This window comes from Bidens hawaiensis, unplaced genomic scaffold (assembly GCF_021521415.1).
Source record: "Bidens hawaiensis isolate Kalapana, Puna unplaced genomic scaffold, B.hawaiensis_p1.1 tig00069156_1, whole genome shotgun sequence".
In the NCBI taxonomy this organism is placed as follows: Eukaryota; Viridiplantae; Streptophyta; class Magnoliopsida; order Asterales; family Asteraceae; genus Bidens; species Bidens hawaiensis.
Genome location: NW_027502209.1, coordinates 10,087 through 27,595, shown reverse-complemented (window position 1 = coordinate 27,595; position 17,509 = coordinate 10,087). Strand labels below are relative to the sequence as shown.

The 17,509-nt window shown below is 36.1% G+C and overlaps 1 protein-coding gene and 1 pseudogene across 1 annotated transcript; one reads left to right on the top strand and one right to left on the bottom strand.

Annotated features, from left to right (window-relative positions):
• The first annotated feature begins 3,801 nt into the window (after positions 1-3,801).
• On the top strand, positions 3,802-6,141 carry LOC143605353 (cytochrome P450 Tp4149-like; annotated as a pseudogene).
• Positions 6,142-6,418: 277 nt separating this feature from the next.
• On the bottom strand, positions 6,419-8,886 carry LOC143605354 (norfluorocurarine oxidase-like). Its single transcript, XM_077081504.1, has 2 exons — positions 7,871-8,886; positions 6,419-7,094 (listed from the first exon to the last, which is right to left on the bottom strand). Exons 1-2 carry the CDS (start codon positions 8,780-8,782, stop codon positions 6,486-6,488), a joined length of 1,521 nt encoding a protein of 506 aa, XP_076937619.1. The 5' UTR covers positions 8,783-8,886; the 3' UTR covers positions 6,419-6,485.
• Positions 8,887-17,509: the final 8,623 nt, after the last annotated feature.

Here is a 17,509-nt window from a genome sequence, read left to right as displayed (position 1 = left end):
GACGAAAATAAACATAAAACATAATGATAAACAAAAAGACCTTTTTCACTTACCATTGTGTTTTTTTATTTTTTATATTTTTTATGATAACAAGAAAGACGGTGGAAACATTTTTGTGTTTTTACTTTTTTCGTTTTTTTATTAAATTTTTAGTTATGATTTTTTTATTTATTTTTTAAAAAAAAACAATTTAAGGGGTTTTTTGTGTGGCTAGAAATCCTTCTCATCTTTCTCTTTTTTGTTCCCCTTTGTAGAATAATTTTACCCTTAATTTCAAGAGTTTTACAAATACTAATTGCATAAAATACACGTGTAAAGATGGGGAAACTTGTATTTTAAACATAATTTACCCAACTTACAAGTTTGTCCATCATCTTTAACCATATTATGTTTTATTTCCAATTTTAAACTAGCTTCCCACCTGCAATTTTTAAACGACCTTAACTTTTCCATACGTTAACATATTGTAAAAGAATTGCAACATAAAAAAGAGCATTTTATTCTCTTTAATTTGAGTATGATATTGTTAAAATAATTAAGTTTAAAAAACTAATATGTTACGTAGGGGTGTTCAATGCCCGTTTTGATGGTTTTTAAGTTAAACTTGTGAGCCTAACCGTTAGTTACGATTTTTTTTTCTTCCGAAACCAAAAATGAACAATTGAAATTGAAACCGAACCGCTACCAACGGTCTAGTTCTAGTTTGGTTTGGTTTCACAATTAAACTTTGATCATATATTTCGTTTAAAATAATTATTAATTTAACTATACAATCAATTCTAGCTATGCATCAACAAAATATGATACTTTAGAGATCATTACAAGAAGAATGATAATTTGAGTCACATAAATTGTAAACATTAATGAGGCGAAACAAAAACAAAAACAAATATTAAAAAAATCATACGAGAATTAGGTTAAACTAAAGTTGCAATAGCCAAGTTTGCTTTTAAAAAGACTTGGTTCAATTAAATTTTTAATGTATCTAATATATATATATATATATATATATATATATATATGATGAGTATCATTACAGAACTCTTAAATTATTTAATAATTTGAAGGACCTTGAAAACTAACGTTTTTTATAAAAGTTTTTGCATGTTAGTGTTATTTGAGTGTAATTTTATCATTATATATATATATATATATATATATATATTTATAATTACAATTTTGAAAAATAGTTTTTATACATACCTATGTTTTTTTTACACATTTGTAAATTTGTTAGTATATAAATTTTACACATATGCAATCTTGTGATTAATATATGTAATAATACAATTTTTTTATATAAAATTTGATAAAACTACTCTTAAATATTGTTAATATATATAAAAAATTATAAAAATGTGTGGTTGTTAAGAGTTCTTAACTTTTTTTGAAGTTTTTAAATGATACAAATATATATAACATATTTAATACTAAATACAGAGAAAATTAAAATCCATTCAACATTTACAGTCTGATATAGTTTCATATGACTGATTTTTGATATAAAGCACTTACCAAACCGTCCGCTACGGTTTGAAAATTTTGAAATCAACTAACCGTCCGAAAGTGTAAAAAAACCAACCGTGAAACAAAACCGATGACATGTTTAAACAGTTTCACAGTTTTAAACCGAACCATAAACACTCATAATTATTACGTGATTAACAGGAGTTACGTTCAAGCACCCGTCGCATCACGCGAACACCGTCTGATTTTCTTAATTGTTAACTTCAAGAAAGGAAAATTACCTCCAATTATCTGATGACATTCAAAATCTTAGCATAAAGATTAGCTGCCCTATCTTTTAAGCGGAGATATAGGTTTTATTTTCACTTCGGCCATTTTTTATAAAATTATGGGTGAAGGGATGAACCTAACTTAAATGATTAGCTGCCCTATCCTTTTAAGCAGAGATATAGGTTTTATTTTCACTTCGGCCATTTTTTATAAAATTATGGGTGAAGGGATGAACCTAGACTTTAGTCCCGGGTTTAAACCCAGTAGGACGTGAGGTTTATGAATTCTATTCGACTCCCGTGCACGGAGATTGAGGAGTAAACTTCGAGCATAGCCAAAAAAATAAAAATAAAAAAAAGTTTACACATTAGATTACTATTTCATAGCAAACAATAATTGGTTAAATTATTATCGACAGTAGAGAGGTGACATGTTAACTACCAATCAGCCATCAATCACGTCATATGCACCCAACCGACGTGGGCCGCGTGGTGTTTGAAAACTCCACATTAAAAATAAAAATAAATTAAGTATTAGGTGAGAGTAAAAGTTTGACTAAGGAGTACTTAATCATTTTAAATTTGATTAGAAAAATTAGGCTATGCCGAAACAACGATTACCAATGAAATTTGAGTAGAAACTTTTACATTTAAATTATTCATCAAGTAACTATTATTTTGGTGAGGTGGTCATGAACCATTTCCCTAAGTGAGGGTTCGATTCTGTTACGGTTTATTCGAGACAACTGTCAATCTTTTATGAACACAAGAGAAAAAGAGAAAATAAACCCCAAACAATAATTCTTTCTTATTCTTTTTCTTAAAAGAGATTACAATATATAGTAAAACAAAAGACATAAAAATAGAAAAAGATAAATAATAAGGAAACATAATTTAACTACAATTTAAACTAAATAAAAGATAAACTTTAATAATAATAATAATAATAATAATATTTTTATTGTAGGATCGTATCCATTCCCGACCCCTTGAAAACGTCCTTGTCCTCAAGGACGGAATGTCGTTGCCATGGTGGTCGCCACTCGAGTCGTACAACGACAAGTGGGGCAGTCTCAGCGTAGCACCACGGTGGCTGCCATTCGAGTCTTCCGGTGTTATTCGGGCCAATGTCAACAGACCACCACAAGGGGTGCAACACGGGTCGCCTTGTTGTACCTTTTAACGGTGTCAGCGCCAACAAGCTAATTTTATGGTTGTAAATTTGATTGGCATCTTTATTAACCAGTTGCATGCCCAAGATTTTCTGACCGTTATCCCGATTGATGGCTTGGGCCAAAGCATGTCTGCGGTCGAGTATAAGGTCATTCTTAATTACCGTTTGATGGTCCCAATGTACCCAGAAGACGAAACATGTCCGTTCTGCCGTAAGGCTTGCCTGGATAAATTCGGAGTGCATGCGGTACATTGCAAAGAGATGCCTGGGTTCAAATACCGACGTGATTGGGTGCGGGACGTCCTTTGGGACATCTTAAGGCGAGCTGGGATATCAGCTAAAAAGGAAGTCCCCGTAAACTTTCTTACAGACCCCACGGAAGGGAGATCCACTCTACGACCGGCAGATATGCTCGTCTTTGGTTGGGCCGGGGGAAAACACGCTTGTGTTGACCTCACAGGAGTATCTCCCTTAGCTGGTTTGAGGGACAATGGGTTTGTAGCTGGGCAAGCAATGAAAAGGGCTGAAACGAAAAAGGTGGAGAAACATGCTAAAGCCTGCGAAGAGAACCAACATGTTTTTGTCCCTCTGGCTTTTGATACTTTGGCTCCTTGGCACCGGAAGCTATCCGTTTCCTAACTAGGGTTCAACGAGTTGTGCATAGAAATGTGTCGACTCTAAAGGGGCAAGGGTATGTCTTTAGCAGGTTAGGGTTTGCAATTCAGAAAGGGGTAGCGGCAGCTTGTTGCCCGCCTACCTGCTATGTTGATGTAATATCTATGTGTGAAATTAAATAAAGAATTTGTTTTTATTTAAAAAATATATATATAAAATATTAATAAATTGGTATCCATTGAGATTATAGATTTATCCACATATGTAGCCATTTATATGATTATATCCACACATATATAGGCATTATTACATGAGTTGCAGCCAAAAAATTAAGGCAATGTTTTCTTTGTTACAACCCTACTTCCTATTTCTGTTTTCATTCATCAGTTTGATAAGTTTTATTTGTTTCAAATGGGTTTCATTCCGATTAAAGATGAAGAAAAATTTGCCACCGTCTCCACCAAAGCTTCCGATCATCGGAAACCTCCACCAGTTAGGATCGAGCCCACACCGCTCCCTCCAGGCCTTGTCCCAAAAACATGGTCCACTCATGTTGATGCAGTTTGGCAGTGTGCCCATGCTTGTAGCATCTTCGGCTGAAGCCGCCAAAGAGATCATGAAAACCCATGATTTAAAGTTTGCTAATAGACCAAAGTTAAAAATGCAAGATATACTTGTCTATGGCTCTAGTGACATAACATTTTCTCCATATGGAGAGTTTTGGAGGCAGGTGAAGAGCATTGCGGTCGTCCATCTTCTGAACACCGCACGAGTCCAATCTTTTCGCCAATTGAGGGAAAAAGAGATAAGTCTTATGATTGACACCATTGAAAAGAGTCATGATTCAGTAATTGACTTGAGTGAATTGTCTTTTTGGCTTGTTAATAACATAGTTTGTAAGGTGGCTTTAGGGAGGTCATACCAAGGGTTAAAGTTCATAGATTTGTTGGGAAAGTTTGTACATGTGATGGGCTCATTATGCGTCGGGAGTTACATTCCATGGTTGTCGTGGATTGATCGATTGAGCGGTCTTGATGGCAAAGCGCGTAAAGTTGCTAAAGAGTTTGATGAGTTTCTTGAAGGTGTTGTTGAAGAACATTTAGATAAGAGGAGAAAAGGGGAAGGTCGTAGTGCTAAAGATCAAGATTTAGTTGACATCTTGTTGGATATACAAAGAGACGATGCAATCGGCTTTGCTCTTCAAAGAGACACCATTAAAGCTATCATTTTGGTAAGGATTCTTGCTTTCCCTTCTCTTGATTAAAGAATTTTGATTATGCACATATGTGAGGCTAAAAATAATTAAATTAATATTAATTATTTCATGATAATACTAATAATAATATTCTATCATACCAATTAGTAGAATATAGCAAAAGTCATGGTGTTTGTATGCCGTTGTCTTGCATCTAGATGGCGTGTGTTTTTATTTTCTTAATACACGTTTCTTTGTCGTTAAAAAGTTATGTACACGTACGTTTAACTTGTACATTTAATATGTACACGAATCCTGTTAGATCCGTAGAAAACATTACTATAGAGGGGAGGAGGGGTAGAGGACGACCGAAATTGACTTGGGATGAGAGGATTAGGCAGGATTTGATAGACCTAAACCTCTCCAAGGACATGGTTGATGATAGGAATTCGTGGAGAAGTAGAATTAAAGTTAAGGATTTTTAGAGAGAATTGAATACCTTAGGGCTTAGACTTAACTTATTTAGGTCACATACCATAATGGTATTTCCCTTACATATATTATTATTATTATTATAATTATTATTAGCTTTTATATAGCTGTTAAACTGTGATCTTATTATTAATATTATTATAATTAGTAACTTTGATTTCCTTTATTTTGCTTCATACACATGTACTTAGAGCCGAGGGTCTCTCTGGAAGCCACCTCTTTATTCCTTTGGATAGAGGTACGGTGTGCCTACATCCCACCCTCCCCAGACCCTACTTATAGCTTTGCTGTCGGTGGGATTTTACTGGGCATGATTGATTGATTGATTGGCTGCTGGAACTGATACTACCTATGCAAGTTTGGTGTGGTCAATTAGCGAGCTAATAAGACACCCAAGAGTAATGAAGAAGCTGCAACAAGAGGTAACGGAAGTAGGACAAGGAAGATCCATGATTTATGAAACTGATTTGGAGAAAATGGAGTATCTTAAAGCCACTATCAAAGAAACCTTGCGCCTGTATCCTGCGATTCCACTACTTATTCCTAGAGAATCAATGCAAGACGTTAAATTAATGGGGTATGATATTCCAGTAGGCACACAAGTAATTGTCAATGCTTGGGCCATAGGAAGGGATCCCACCCTTTGGGATGAACCAGACGAATTTAGGCCCGAGAGGTTCTTGAACAGCTCCATCGATTATAAAGGGCTACACTTCGAGCTACTTCCATTTGGTTCGGGACGAAGAGGATGCCCTGGAGTTCAGTTTGCTATAGTTATGTTCGAACTTGCGTTGGCAAATGTGATATACAAGTTCAATATCTCGTTGCCAAATGGAGTTGAAGAAAAGGATCTGGACATGAGTGAGACAAATAGCATCACACTTCATAAAAAGCAACCCTTAGTGGTTAAAGCTACTCCACGTTTCTAGTTCATGTTTACATTTCATCATTCTCAAATCTCAATCAATGATGATCATAAAGATATGATGTTCAAGATAATAAAGTTGACTTACAATCTCAACACCAGCGTCTGTGATATTATTATTATTATTATTAATGTAATTAATTTTAAATAGCCATACAAAAGCTACACGAGATGGCAGAACAATACACGATTCCAATAAAAAATGTATACATAAAACCTGTAGTCGACAGAATTTTCCATGAAAAAATCCATTACTTTTCTTCACGACATAGTTAAGAAAGTGAACATGAAAGACACATAATCCCAACATTCGAGTGGTGATGGATAACCTTATTAATAAAGTACTGATCAATCATACGGAGTTGCCACCACTAGTAAAGGTAACTTCTTATGAATTGTGATCCCAGTAGTCTCACTCATGTCTAGATCTTCCCCCTTTTGACCATCAGGTAACCCAAAATCAAACTTATGCACCAAACTCGCTATCACAAGCTCGTTAACATTCATCGCAAACTGGATTCCGGGACACTTCCTTCTGCCCGCACCAAATGGTGTCAACTCAAAATGAAACCCTCTGTAATCAACCGAACTATCCAAAAACCTTTCAGGCCGAAACTCGTTAGGGTTGTCCCATAAAGATGGGTCACACCCAACAGCCCAGGCGTTGATTATAACTTGCGTCCCAGCTGAAATATTGTAGCCCATTAGTTTAACATCATTGGTTGACTCACGAGGAACAAGTAGTGGGAGTGGCATATGCATTCTGAAATTTTCTTTAACCACCGCCTGTAAATAGGGCATTTGATCTAAGTCATCTTCGGTGATCTTGGGTCTGCCATTGGCAACTTTGCGCACCTCATCTTGCAGTTTTTTCATTGCGTGTGGGTTTCGTATCAACTCACTGAGTTCCCACTCTAGAGTTGCGTAAGTTGAATCAGTCCCACCGGTGAACACATCCTATGAACAATACGTTGAATCATTAATGGATTCCTATATTAGTGAGAAATGTACCGAATATTGATGAAAACAAATAGGATAGTTACGTACTAGTATTGATCAAGTATATGTAAAATTATAATAAAAATACTATAAAAGAAACATAATCAAATCGTATGACTTTAACTATGTGACCGATCATGGAAGCAGAAAAAAAAAAGAGATACGTTCTAAATCGAAAACGTTTAGATAAAAACCTATGGGAAATTATTATTATTATTATTATTATTATTATTATTATTATTATTATTATCATTATTATTATTATTATTGCATATGAATCTTTATTTCTTTTAGAAAGACAATTTCTTTTACTATCCGTCTTTGAATCCGAGCCTTTTGGTTGTATAAGAGATTTTGTCTCTGTCATTGGGCCACCAACCCCTAGACCATTAGAATCTCTATCCGTAGGTAACACTAATAATTGAAATATTAAGTTACGTAAAATAAGCTACATATTAACTAGTGACCGAAACGAAATATAAGGCCATAGCCAACTTATTAAGTTTTGTCAACATAACCAACCTCAATACTAAATGATAATACCAAAGTAAACCTATATTAATAAAAAGTATATATGATAATTTATGAGTTATTAATGTTTTCTTTCACTATTTTTCACATTAATTTCTACTTGTCCATAAACAAGTTAATCGAGTTATTGAACCCTAATATTATAATGGTAGAGATTTTATAAATAACCAACATGAACCTAGTTTTCACCCAAAATCACTTACCAGGATAAGTGCTTTCACTGCGTCTCTATCAAGAACAAAACCAGCATCCTTTTGGTTCTCAATTTCAAGTAAAATGTCCACAAAATCTTTATCTTCATCATCATTATCACCATCACCATCACCGCTAGATGTTCTTTTCTTCCTATCAACATGCTCCTCAATCACCCCTTCAAGAAACGCATCAAACTCGGCTGCAATTTTCACTGCTCTAACATCATAACCATTCAAACGATCAACCCATGACAGCCATGGGATGTAATCACCAACGCTAAAAACACCGAGTAACTCAACAAAGTCCGCAAACAACTGTTTAAACTCCGCACCACCATGCTTCCTCCCCAATGCCGCCCTACAAATTACACCATTGGTCAAAGACATCAATAACTCACTTAAGTTAACAACTGGAGAAGGCGAACAACTGATTGCTCTAATCCTCTCAATAAGCAGATCCATCTCTTCTTCTCGCATTCGCCTAAACGATTGAACTCGTTTCTGGCTTAGAAGTTGAAGAACAGCTATGCTTTTAATCTGTCTCCAATACTCTCCATAATCCGCAAACGCAATGTCCCTAGCATTGTAAGAAAGTATGCTTGGGACGGTTGATTTTGCGCGATTCGCAAAGATTAAATCATGGGTTTTCATGATCTCTTGAGATGCATCCGCAGAAGAGGCTACAAGAACTGGCACACGGCCAAAATGAAGCAGCATGAGAGGGCCATGCTTCTTGGCTAATGCTTGGAGAGATCGGTGGGGGCTTGAACCTAGTTGGTGGAGGTTTCCGATGATCGGAAGCTTGGCCGGAGAAGGTGGTTGGTTTTTTAGGGTTTTTGAAGGGAAGAAATACCATTTTGAAAGAATGGCAATTACCAAAATGATTAAGGGAAGTGAGAGTTGATGAAAGATAAACAACATTATTAATTGTTTGTTAATTAAGATACACTGAGAACATGTATATATAGGCTAGTTGGAAGCAGAAGAGACATAGCCACACAGGTATCTAACATTTTTGGATTAATTAACTCTAATTTTCTTTGTTATTGACGAGTTTTTATGGAGGGGGGAAATAGAGAGAACTTATTTGTAGGCAAGTATTTTAACTTTTTACACATGATAACATTCCTATATCAAAACTATTTATATCATTTTATCCCATACTTGTAATCTATCTACATGTATATTCTTATAAAAATAGTTGGGTACACATTTCAGTTAAGAGTCTTGTATAAATTTATAGTTTCAAACTATTCTTTTAATTTTAATGAAAACATATTTACGTTAGCAATAACTAATCAAAACATATTAATTTAATGTTTAATCAAATAACTAGTTATCTGAATTATATATATTATAAATATGCATGTATTTATTTTAGTATAATAAAAATATTTATATATTTAGTGAAATCAATCTTCCTTTTGTTATTAAACTAATTTATATACATTTCTTAAGTGTCTGAGATTAATGTGGTAAAATTCAATGAATGATATTAATAGATCTAAGATGATAAGGAGAATAAGAAATTATAAATGAAAAAAAATTTTATTATCACTTATTCATTCAACCTTCATGGATCCACATAGTTTATATCTATTTATTTCGAAATTGTAATACAAAATCGTGTTATATTCATGCTAATTATTAGATATGATGTTTTTTTATCTCATTTAGAGAAAATTCCAATTTGCCTCCCTGGAAAATAACGTCGCGAGATGAAATAACCACTGAAAAAGAATTTGTGCATAATGGACCACTGGATTTCTCGGGCAGGATTTTTTGACTCCCACCGTCAGTTGACCAAGCGTTGACCTGTTAAAAAATATTGAAATTACGTTTTTACCTCTAAGCCTTTAATTCATTTTAAAAATAATCACCAAAAACCATGTAAAAGCCGGGATTCGAACTCGAGACCTCCAGTTTAATATAGCTATACAACATAAACTATATTTTATCACTTCTATCACTTCATCTTCCCCAATTATAATTAGGATTCCTAAGTTTTAATTCCAAAAAATTAATTAACACAACTTTTAATTCCACTTGCTCTGTTATAACATCACCAAAAGACACATGACACATACAAGCTGCAAATCTGTTTATACATTCATACAATATATATATATATATATATATGCAAATTCTTCATTTTTTTCTCCATTGTTTCTTTTGACCATGTGTACTAAGTTCTAACATACAGCCAAGTCCGTGGCGGTGGCTGCCGTGACCGGAAAAACGAGATGACCGGAAAAACGAGATAGCCGGAATCCATGGCGGCGGTGGCGTGGTGCCAGAGGTTAGGGTTTTTTTTATCGGAATGATTTATGGGTGCAATGGTTGAATTATTGAAGCGATTGGTGGTGGGATTTGAGAGATTTGAGGGTTTGAGTGATTAAATCTAGGGTTTGAGGATTTGAGAGATTCAATTAATTGTTATGAAACTAATGATAAAGATGATGAGATTAAGAGAGATTACTTGGCGGTGGGTTTGAGGATTTGAGGTTGATGATGATGAAGATGAGATGCTGATGAAGATGAGATGATGTTTATGAAAATGCCCTGTTATATTCAAAGGGAATTGAATGGAGGTTGGAGAATGAAGACGAAGAAGAGAGTGTGGTTTATTATTATTATTATTTATTAGAAGATTACTAAAATACCTTTACCATCCAACAGTCAACTGACGGTCAACTGACGTGCGAAATCCAGTGGTCCATTATGCGCAAATTCTTTTTCAGTGGTTATTCCATCTCGTGACGTTATTTTCCAGGGAGGCAAATTGGAATTTTCTTTCTCATTTATAATGAAACATTTTATCATTTATTGTTAGAATTCGCTATTCCATATTAAAAAATATAATTAACACTTATAACAATTTACGTGGTGTTTATTTTTCCATGATTACGAAGAAATTTCGTAAGAACACACCATGTATTCTTATGAATATTCTATTAAAAAATACAATTTGAACTTATAAAACTATTTAATTTGATAAAATATTGTTTTCTAAAAAAGATAATTATTTAATTTTTATAGCCTAATTATTAGACTATTTTTTAAACATAATGTGCATTGCACCTATTGTAAAGTAAAACTAGTAATAAAGAAGAGAAAAGACACATGGGATACAGAATAATTAGACCATCCGTAGTGGAGAGTTATGGGGCAGTTTTATGGCTCATAACTCTGGGAAACACCGCCCCTCTCCAAGTTATGGGTTTTTTTTTTTGCAAGTTATACACAAAACGTGATAATTGCACCAAAATCGAAAAACAACCGTTAATTTTTTACCTTTAAGAATTAAAAAAAAACAAATAAACAAAGTTATGGAGAGTTATGACTACACTTATATTTTGTAAAAAGGCATAAGCAACACGTGACGCATAATACTTGGAAATGGAGAGTTATGACTACTCATGGTCAACTTGTACATGTACACAAGATTTTAGGCTATTCGATAACGTTTACTCACTGGAATTGAATTTCCATCAACAGAAACTCAATCGCAAACACATCACCAACTACAAGGACATGATACTTTAGCCACAACACCTTTTGGGGTTTTTAGTTTTTAGTTAACACGTGTCTACAATTTCGATAGGCCTTTATCACCTATTCCCATGCCATATAGATGAAGTGGTGAAAGCTTAGGACGTCGTTATAGAAGGTTGTCACTGTATGTTATCTCTAGATGTCGTAGCCAAATATTAATATACCAAAGAAAAAATCTTTATTTAATAAATTTAGCAACACAATGTCGTCACGAAACTTAGTGGTCAATTAATTAAGTATGGGATCACTAGCTTATACCGACGCTGTACAACTTCAATGAACAATAAATTGTTATTGTTCGTATATATACACGCACCATGGTCATCGTGGAAATTGCGTCTGCTATTACACAATTTTCATTCAGAGAGTTTTATGAAACATCGATCGCACACTTGTTTGTTCTAGTCCTGAGGCGTGATACATTGTTTCTGACAAACCGCCATTTAGATTTTGTAGGATTACGTGTATGTTTCATGAGTTACACATGCATCTTTCTAGTTTACGTATTTTATAGTGTGACAAGATTCATGCTAAATATTTACTCGCCAATTAGGTGTTTTATTAGTGTGCAAAAACCTTGATACTGATGCATTTCATGTGAGACATGATGCTAGCACGTACTCTCATAGTTTGGTATGTGTTTCAAGCTACATACTCGGCAATTGAAATTTTACGACCCAAGCTACACGTTACTATGAACCTCTAGTTTGAAATGATACAAAATTACAAACAGTACCCATGCAAAAATCTACATATTTTAAACTTTGCTAACAAAAAATATTCCTCTGATTGTAAGCCATCATACCTCAATTTTAGGTTGGAATCGATCGATGGCCGTACTTCTGCCTAAAGCCAAGGGAAAGATTATTGTATCTCTTAGTTGTTTTCCTATAGATAAGATTAACTAACATCTAGAAGATATTAAATATTACATGATCCATCTGTAAAATCAAGACACCATTAGGTTGTATCAAATATATATTATTATAACTTACAAGTATAAGAAAATAGTATCGTTTATCAAAAATCAGCTATTGATGATTGTCTCTTGCTAGATACTAATGTTACAACTACTCACATTCTTGTTTTTCCCCTTCAGTTTAGTACTCTAATATTTATTTTGATATGAATTAGGGTCACTCACATAGGGTGATTGGTTCATCGATCAAGGAAAATTTATCAATGAAGAAGTGATATTGCTGTAGAGTAGAAGAATATCTAAACAAAAATATAAAAAAAAATAAAAAACTATGCCAAATCAATATTAGCCTGAAAACAATCTTCCTCGTGCCGCCGTTTCATTGGTGCCGGTTAAAAATGCCTTTTTAGAAGAGTATTTCATTAAAAAGTAGTGTTAATACCGATATGAAAGGCAAGCGGGTCACAAGTTGTGTCGCTAAACCTTTTTGAATATCAAAACTAAGTCAAAAATAACATTCATGGAACGTATGGCAATAACATTACTATTCATGACCCTACGGACACAACCAAATAACCCTTCAGCCTCAGATACTAGGAAATCAAAAGTATCACATGTGAAGGGTACAAACACATCTTGGTTATCAATACACGCTTTCTCATGTTTCTTCGTCTGGCATGAAGCAGTTGTTAATGCAGCTATTACATTTATTTATTTATTTATACATTGATCATCCTTTTCTACAATGTCAAATTGCAGTTCTTCCCGCAAAAGATCTTGAAAAATCAGCCACCATCGCCACCCCGGCTAACAATCATCGGAAACTTCACCAACTAAGCACCCTGCCCACCAAATTGTTGGATTAATTTCTATTTCGGGTCACAAGTCGGTGAACCGGGCCTAAGAGGTTTTAGCAAGTCAATTAAAGTCTAAGGGGTATTATGAAACATTCTTCCATTTGCTTGGTGGCCGAGTTTACATTGTTGGCCAAGTTCATCTTGTTGCCCAAGTTCACCTTGGTGGCTATGTTGAGTAGTGGACACATATTATATATGCTTGGTGACCAAGTTGGGTTACTAGTATAAATACATGTACAAAGTTAGTGTTAGAAACAACAACAACAACAACAAAAAACAAAATAATCACCACCATCACTACTAAAGATATTGTAATCAGCTTTTTAAGTTATATTTCTGGTTATAATATAAGTCGGTTATTTTCAAGTTGTGTGTTAATTATCGTTTATCATTCTTGAATTGATATCAGAGAGATCGGTTCAAGAACGCGATAATTAACGGAAACAAAGAAGGTGTTTCAATCGAACAAGTTGGTTTGATTTCCCGAAGAAGTTGTTAACGTGGTTGATCGAACAAGTTGGTTTGATCTACCGAAGAAGTTGTTGTCATTGTCGATCGCATAGTTCGTTCAATTGTTACTTTATTCAAACTAGTTGGGTTTGAGTAGCCATGGGTGACACGTCGCCACAGCCAAAGGGGAAAGAGAACGGACCATCTTCCGTTCAAACTCCAATGTTAACTGCAACGAACTATACCGTGTGGGCTATGAGGATGAAAGTAGTCCTAAGAGTTCACAAAGTTTGGGACACCATCGACTAGGGTGTCTCCGATGAAGAAAAAAATGACATGGTTATGGCCTTGTTGTTTCAATCCATACCCGAAACCTTGATCATGCAAATTGGAGATCAAGAAACTGCTAAAGCCGTGTGGGATTCGATTAAAACCCGACAATTATGTGCCGAACGGGTTAGAGAAGCACGCCTCCAAACCTTGTCAATGGAATTTGATAATATGAAGATGAACGAGTCAGATTCCATAGATAACTTTTTGCGAGCAAGTTATCAAGCATTGCCTCGAAATCAGCGGCTCTCGACGAAGTTATAGATGAGACAAGGGTGATAAAGAAGTTTCTCAAAAGTCTCCCAAGATCGAAGTTTATTCAGATGGTTGCTTCGCTTGAGCAAGTGTTGGATCTCAATAAAATGGGATTTGAAGATGTTGTAGGCCGACTCCGAGCCTATGAGGAGCGAATCCGAGAAGAAGAAATTCAAGGGGGTGACCAAGGTTAACTTTTATTCGGTAAATGTGATTCATCAATTCATAGAAGTTTTGAATATAATAGGGGACGAGGAGGTCGAGGTCGCGGTCGAGGCCATTTTAATGGCCAATACCGAACCCCTAGTACCGAACAAAGGTCATCAAGTCAGGGGAAAATAAAGGCGAAGAAAAAACGGTCAAAAATTTTATGTTACCGTTTGGTCACTTTGCATCCGGTTGCCGAATCGAGTTCAAAAGGGTTAAGAAGCAAACAAAACCGAAGCCCGTGAAATTTTTGATGATGCGACGTCTATGCATCAAGTCGTGTTCTTAAATGAACAAAGTTAATACCACATAAATACGAAACCGAGCGGGTCGAAGATGATGTATGGTATTTGGATAATAGGGAAAGTTGTAGAGAATAGTACACAATGTACGTATGTCTCGGTTGAGTTGTAAATTTGTGAATGTCAAGGGGGAGTCTGTTGGTGCATTTTGTGACCGTCGTTATGCAATTCCGACTAGCTAGGGAGAAGTTGTGGACGGAGCCAACTTCACCATAGGTGAAGTTAGGACAACTTCACCTATTGATGAAGTTAGAAAAACTTCACCATAGGCCTAAGCCCAAGCCCAAGCCCACGAATATGCTTATCTATATATATGTTTGTCATATTTAGGGTTTCGTGTTCAGAAAAAGTGAGAGTATTTGTGTAGCTGTTACATTGTTTAGAGAGAAACAGATAGAGAGAGTTGCGTGGGCAGACCCGAGGTAGAGCTTACCTCGGGTCGGCCGTAATTTGTTTTTCTCGTTCGGTATGTAATTTGTTTTGGTTATTATATAAAGCGATCTGCTGATATGTGTTATTCTATTCTTGTGTATGTTTGTGTTTATTGGTGTTCTTCTTATCTAACACCATAAACGAGTCTACGAGGATTTCGCACTCCTAGACATCGTGCAGATCTCGTATCGATCACCATCGGCCCGAGTACTTACAAGATTGAATTGTGGGAACTGGTGAAGTGTTCTGTGGACGGGTTGCCATACGAGGATAGAAAACACTTGAAAGCCTCGTGTAACGGTCGACTATTGAACCAACCCAAGGAAAGTTATTGGGATTTTTTGGAATTCATGTGTGAAGACTCTAAAGCAGAGACATCAGAAGAAAGACGAAGACACAATACTTCTTCCAGGTCAGTAAAGTCAGTCACAAGTGAATCCGAAAGAATTGTTGAGTTGGAACGTGAACTGGCCGGGTACAGAAAAGGTAAAAAGAAAGAGGTTGATAAAGTTGGAGTGGAATTCCTGGTATGTGAGGAATGTGGTGAGCTCAGGCATAAGTCAGAAAATTGCCCCGAGTTTTATGATGACGAGGAGGATGAGCCCGATGAGGTTAATTATGCTTACAGGGATTCTAAGGGCCAAGAGTTTAACTCAAACACTTATCACCTGGGCCTGAGAATCACCCGAACTTTCGATACGGGAACACGTCTACACAGTTAAACCCGAACATTAAGGGATCGAACCAGAACAGATCGCATGGAAATTAACGCCAAGGTGGTCAGAAGGGTTCGTATAATCAGAATCGGGGGTATAACAGAGACGGTAACCGGGGTGGAAATTTATCGGGTAGTCAGGACCAGCGGAGGGGGTCCTCAAGAAATGCAGATGAGTCGGTGCACTTAATATTGGATGCATTGATGAAGATTATGACATACCATCAGGCTGAGACGAAGAAATAGTTCGAGTTACGGGATAAGTCATCAGAGGCAATGTCAAAGCAAATTGGTCAGCTCGTAGAAGATATGGCAAGAATGCAGAAAAATGCGGGTCAACTCCCGAGCGACACTACGGTCAACCCGAACCACTTCAGCTCGAGTTCGAAAAAGCATGTTAACAAGGTAAGTATTTTAAGAAATGGAAAAAAATATGATAACAAAGTTAGGGTTCCACCACCATTGGTTGAGGGGGTGGTGGAAGAAATTGATGAAAATCTCGTTAGTGATGACGAGCCGGAACCTGTTAAATTAAATGAATCTCATAAAAGTGAAACTAATATTAATAAACCGGTCCCGAGAGATGGCACCAACAACCCTAAGGATAAGGAGAAGGTGAAAACCGTCCCCTATCTCAATGCTTTGTTGGTGCCATCTAAGGCGAAGATGGGATCAAAAAGGGGCTCGCAACAAGAAGAAATGTGGGAAACTTTTAAACAAGTTAAAACTAATATTCCCCTTTTAGTTGCCATAAAACAAATTCCCGCCTATGCGAAGTACTTGAAAGAGTTGTGCACACAGAAAAGGAGTCATAAGATTCCCAAGCAGATTGATTTTACTAATAACGTGAGTGCAATTCTATCGGGTGCTCTTCCACCCAAGCTACAATATCCGGGAACTCCCATTATACCCATTCAAGTGGGTGATATTAAAATGACCCGAGCACTTCTAGACCTTGGAGCTAGCATCAGTATTCTCCCGGGTAGCCTATACGACCAGTATGACTTCGGTCCGCTTCGGGCAGCCGCCACCATGGTTGTCTTAGTTGACCAGACACCGAAACTTCCTCGGGGGATACTGACTGACGATAACGTCAAGGTGGAAGATTTTTACTTTCCAGTTGACTTTTTGGTCATCGATTATGTTTTGGGTGAAAGGACCAAATAACCTACGGTTATCCTCGGTAGGCCAGTTTTGGCTACCGCAAATGCCAACATTAATTGTAGAACTTGTACTGTTGACATGGCATTCGGTAACCGTAAGTTGAGGATTAATGTTTTCACATATGGAAATATTTATCCGGTCGATGACGAGTGCTTCATGGCTGATGTCATTGACGAGTGCATCCCGTAATACGACTCTGCCGTCAGCACGGATGGCACATCGGAGACGTGTTTTTTGTTTGACGGGTTACAGGAGGAAACAGATGAGTTGCTGGAAGAGGAAGAGACAGATGGAGATTGCAGCTGTGCGAGGAGATCGTCCACCATGGTTAGTTTGGGTGGAACCACTTCCCAAGAAAATTGATACCGGGCTGAAACCGTCACTGCAAGTTGCACCAAAAGTGGAGCTAAAAGAACTCCAAAGCATTTGAAATATGCTTTTCTTGGTAAGAATGAAACTTTG